This window comes from Mizuhopecten yessoensis, unplaced genomic scaffold (genome assembly GCF_002113885.1).
Source record: "Mizuhopecten yessoensis strain PY_sf001 unplaced genomic scaffold, ASM211388v2 scaffold2329, whole genome shotgun sequence".
NCBI lineage: Eukaryota > Metazoa > Mollusca > Bivalvia > Pectinida > Pectinidae > Mizuhopecten > Mizuhopecten yessoensis.
In genome coordinates this window covers 2,023,011-2,025,750 of record NW_018404492.1, presented here as the reverse complement: position 1 = coordinate 2,025,750, position 2,740 = coordinate 2,023,011, and the positions used below count along the sequence as shown (strand labels likewise).

The 2,740-nt window shown below is 37.3% G+C and overlaps 1 protein-coding gene across 1 annotated transcript in view; it reads left to right on the top strand.

Annotated features, from left to right (window-relative positions):
* Nucleotides 1–2,740, top strand: part of LOC110445596 (U3 small nucleolar RNA-associated protein 15 homolog) — a 98,572-nt gene that overhangs the window by 12,127 nt on the left and 83,705 nt on the right. Inside the window, exons 3-4 of the mRNA XM_021490276.1 lie at nt 972–1,156; nt 2,459–2,582. Coding sequence (XP_021345951.1) covers nt 972–1,156; nt 2,459–2,582 — 309 coding nt within the window. The remainder of the gene's footprint in view (nt 1–971; nt 1,157–2,458; nt 2,583–2,740) is intronic.

Here is a 2,740-nt window from a genome sequence, read left to right as displayed (position 1 = left end):
GAGCTATCCGTTCTCCCTTGGGGAGGGGGTAAAGTTTACTATAGTTTATATAGGGAAACAACACTTTTGGGTATATTTTGACAATTTTCTGTTGGAAATTATTTTTACTTGGTCAGAATCATCTTTGGTGGATGACAGTATCACATTGTAAACTTGGAATTCCTGCCCCATCCCCAGGGGTTAGAGCGGGGTCCCAAAGGGAACATTTACAAATATTTTAAAATTCTTATCCTTTGATGACATGACAAGTATTGTATTTCACTTAGTTTACATGCTGATTTCCACATCACATCTAAACAATAAAATAAAGCTACCAATACCTATGATATAACTCAGGTGACCGCTAAGGCCCTTGGGCCTCTTGTATTTGGATAAGATGGGTTTCACATATCTATGCCTATGCTTCATCACATTGATGATTCACACTTTTGTAATTTTCAAAGATCAAAAATGTGAAACTACAGTTTATTAATTACTTTGCTAATTTGGATCTATCAATCACTTATTATATATACCCTTTCATGTAAAATGTGTGTTTTCACCTTGTCATATAACCCCGTCAACTTCATTTCATCAGATGTCATAGTGTTAGTTATGTTCTAGTTTCATGGTACTGAGGTCAAGGTCACTGTTTCTATTTTTAGACAATCTTGATAGTCACTCTTAATCGGTTCAAGCTTCAATGACCACGAGTTTCTGTCCAGCGCTAGGTCAGTGTCACTAATTTTGACTTTATTTTCCAATGAACGTCCGTTAATCTCGGAATCCAATTTTCAGGTGTCATTCACGATTGCTTAGTTTTCAGTGGATGCTATTAGGATTACCATGTAAAAAATATTTATTTGAATCAGCAGACTTGTGGTATTGTCTAATCGGTGATGGGTGGACACTTTTCTTTATATCTTGGTAATTTGAATAGAGTGGCGTGATGCTTGAAACAATTGTGATCACCGATCATCGGTTTCTTTCAGGTACAAATCTACAGTTCAAAGTCACTGCAAATCCATAAGACCATCAGCCGATTTAAGGATTTAGCCTATAGTGGAAGTTTCCGTGACGATGGGAAGCTGGTGGTTGCTGGTGGTGACGAGGGTCTTATCCGACTTTTCGATGTTGAAGGACGAGCGCTGCTCAGGGTGTTCAAAGGACATACCGGGTAAGTTTATGTTGATGACTTAAACCTTATTTAATAGTAGTGTGAATGATGTTTAACTCATTCACCACTGAAATTTCATAATGAACTATTCCAACATTTGAAATGGAAGAGTTTAAATGTGTCTTTAGGGGTGAATGAGTTAGTCAGTCACACATAGAGATTGAACAGTATTTTATAAGAAAATTGTATTGTGATGGGACATGCATTACTATGGCATTGTCCATCCACCTATTAACAAGTTCTTGTCCGGAGCATATCTTCTTAACCAAAGAGAAAAATGAAAGGAACTGATGCACATATAGGTATTTTCCAAATTAACAGGTTTGACAGGTGCCAATCATTCATGCAAATTTTCAAAAGAAAAAGAAAAAAGAAAAATGAAAATAAAACAAAATTATTTTGTAGTTCCTGTCTTCAGGTGACCATTTTGAATTCCTTAATATTTTAGGTGTACATATGTGAGTCTATAAACAGTATTATAGCAGAGAACTCAACCAATCACTTCAAAGAGAAGTCGTTCTTACCTCCAGAAGCAACCTCTATATTTGAATTGCCGTCAGAACAAACTTGTAGCAGCTAGTTGCATTTGACTCGAGAGACCTTACAAGTCACACAAATACTATGTCATTCTCTTACTGCTTAGATAAGGATTAGAGGCATTTTATGAGTAATAAACAATCAGCGTAGTAGTCATGTAAACAAATATTGTGAGAAGGTTTTAAATTGTGTCATTGTGAAAAGAGATTCCCGAGAGGATGCACTTTTGCCAGTGATATATAAACACAAGGGAGATTCTCAACAAGATGTGAGCAAGGCAGTGGTGATATCATCTCCCTCAAGTAGAAACTCATGTCAGGTTTTGAAAACTCCTAAAACGAAACTGTAATCCACCAGTTGTTATACTATGCCTGTTTGTAAATATTCCAAGTGTAAATTCTCCAGCAAACATAAACGAGGAAGTTGGTTTTCTGAGATGTGTCTGGCCTGATGTAAGAGTGATTGGAGTAACAGTAGCAGATCTGTCATAGTTTAATGTCGACATGTTTACAGGTATACTAGTAACTAACGCTGCTTGACGAACGTTAAGTTACCTTTTAACGAGGTGGTACTCCAGGAGAATAGTTATGATGTATAAAGTCTAAAGTATTAAAAAGTTCAGTTTTATTTTCTACAACTTGTAATAAAAAGGAATCCCATAGGGGATACTCATTAAATAGTCATATTTTATTATTAAATGACTTTCATAATTGTTAACATGCAGCACCCCTGAATCTGAACTTTCTCTTCTTCTTATGTTTTAAGAGCTGTACATGTGACAAAGTTCCTGCGTGACCGTGTGCGACTGTTTTCGGGTGCCGATGACAATAGTGTGGCAGTATGGGACATCCCTCGTGAAGAACAAATCACCACATACAAAGAACATCAGGTAGGTCATTTAGAGGTCATCTGAAGGTCAGGTGGCACATAACCCCACCTTCAAGGAACATCAGAAGGTCACTTAAAGGCCATTTGAAGGTCAGGGACATATATATCCCCACCTTCAAGGAACATTAGGAAGATTGTAGGGTGGGGGGGGGGGGGGGG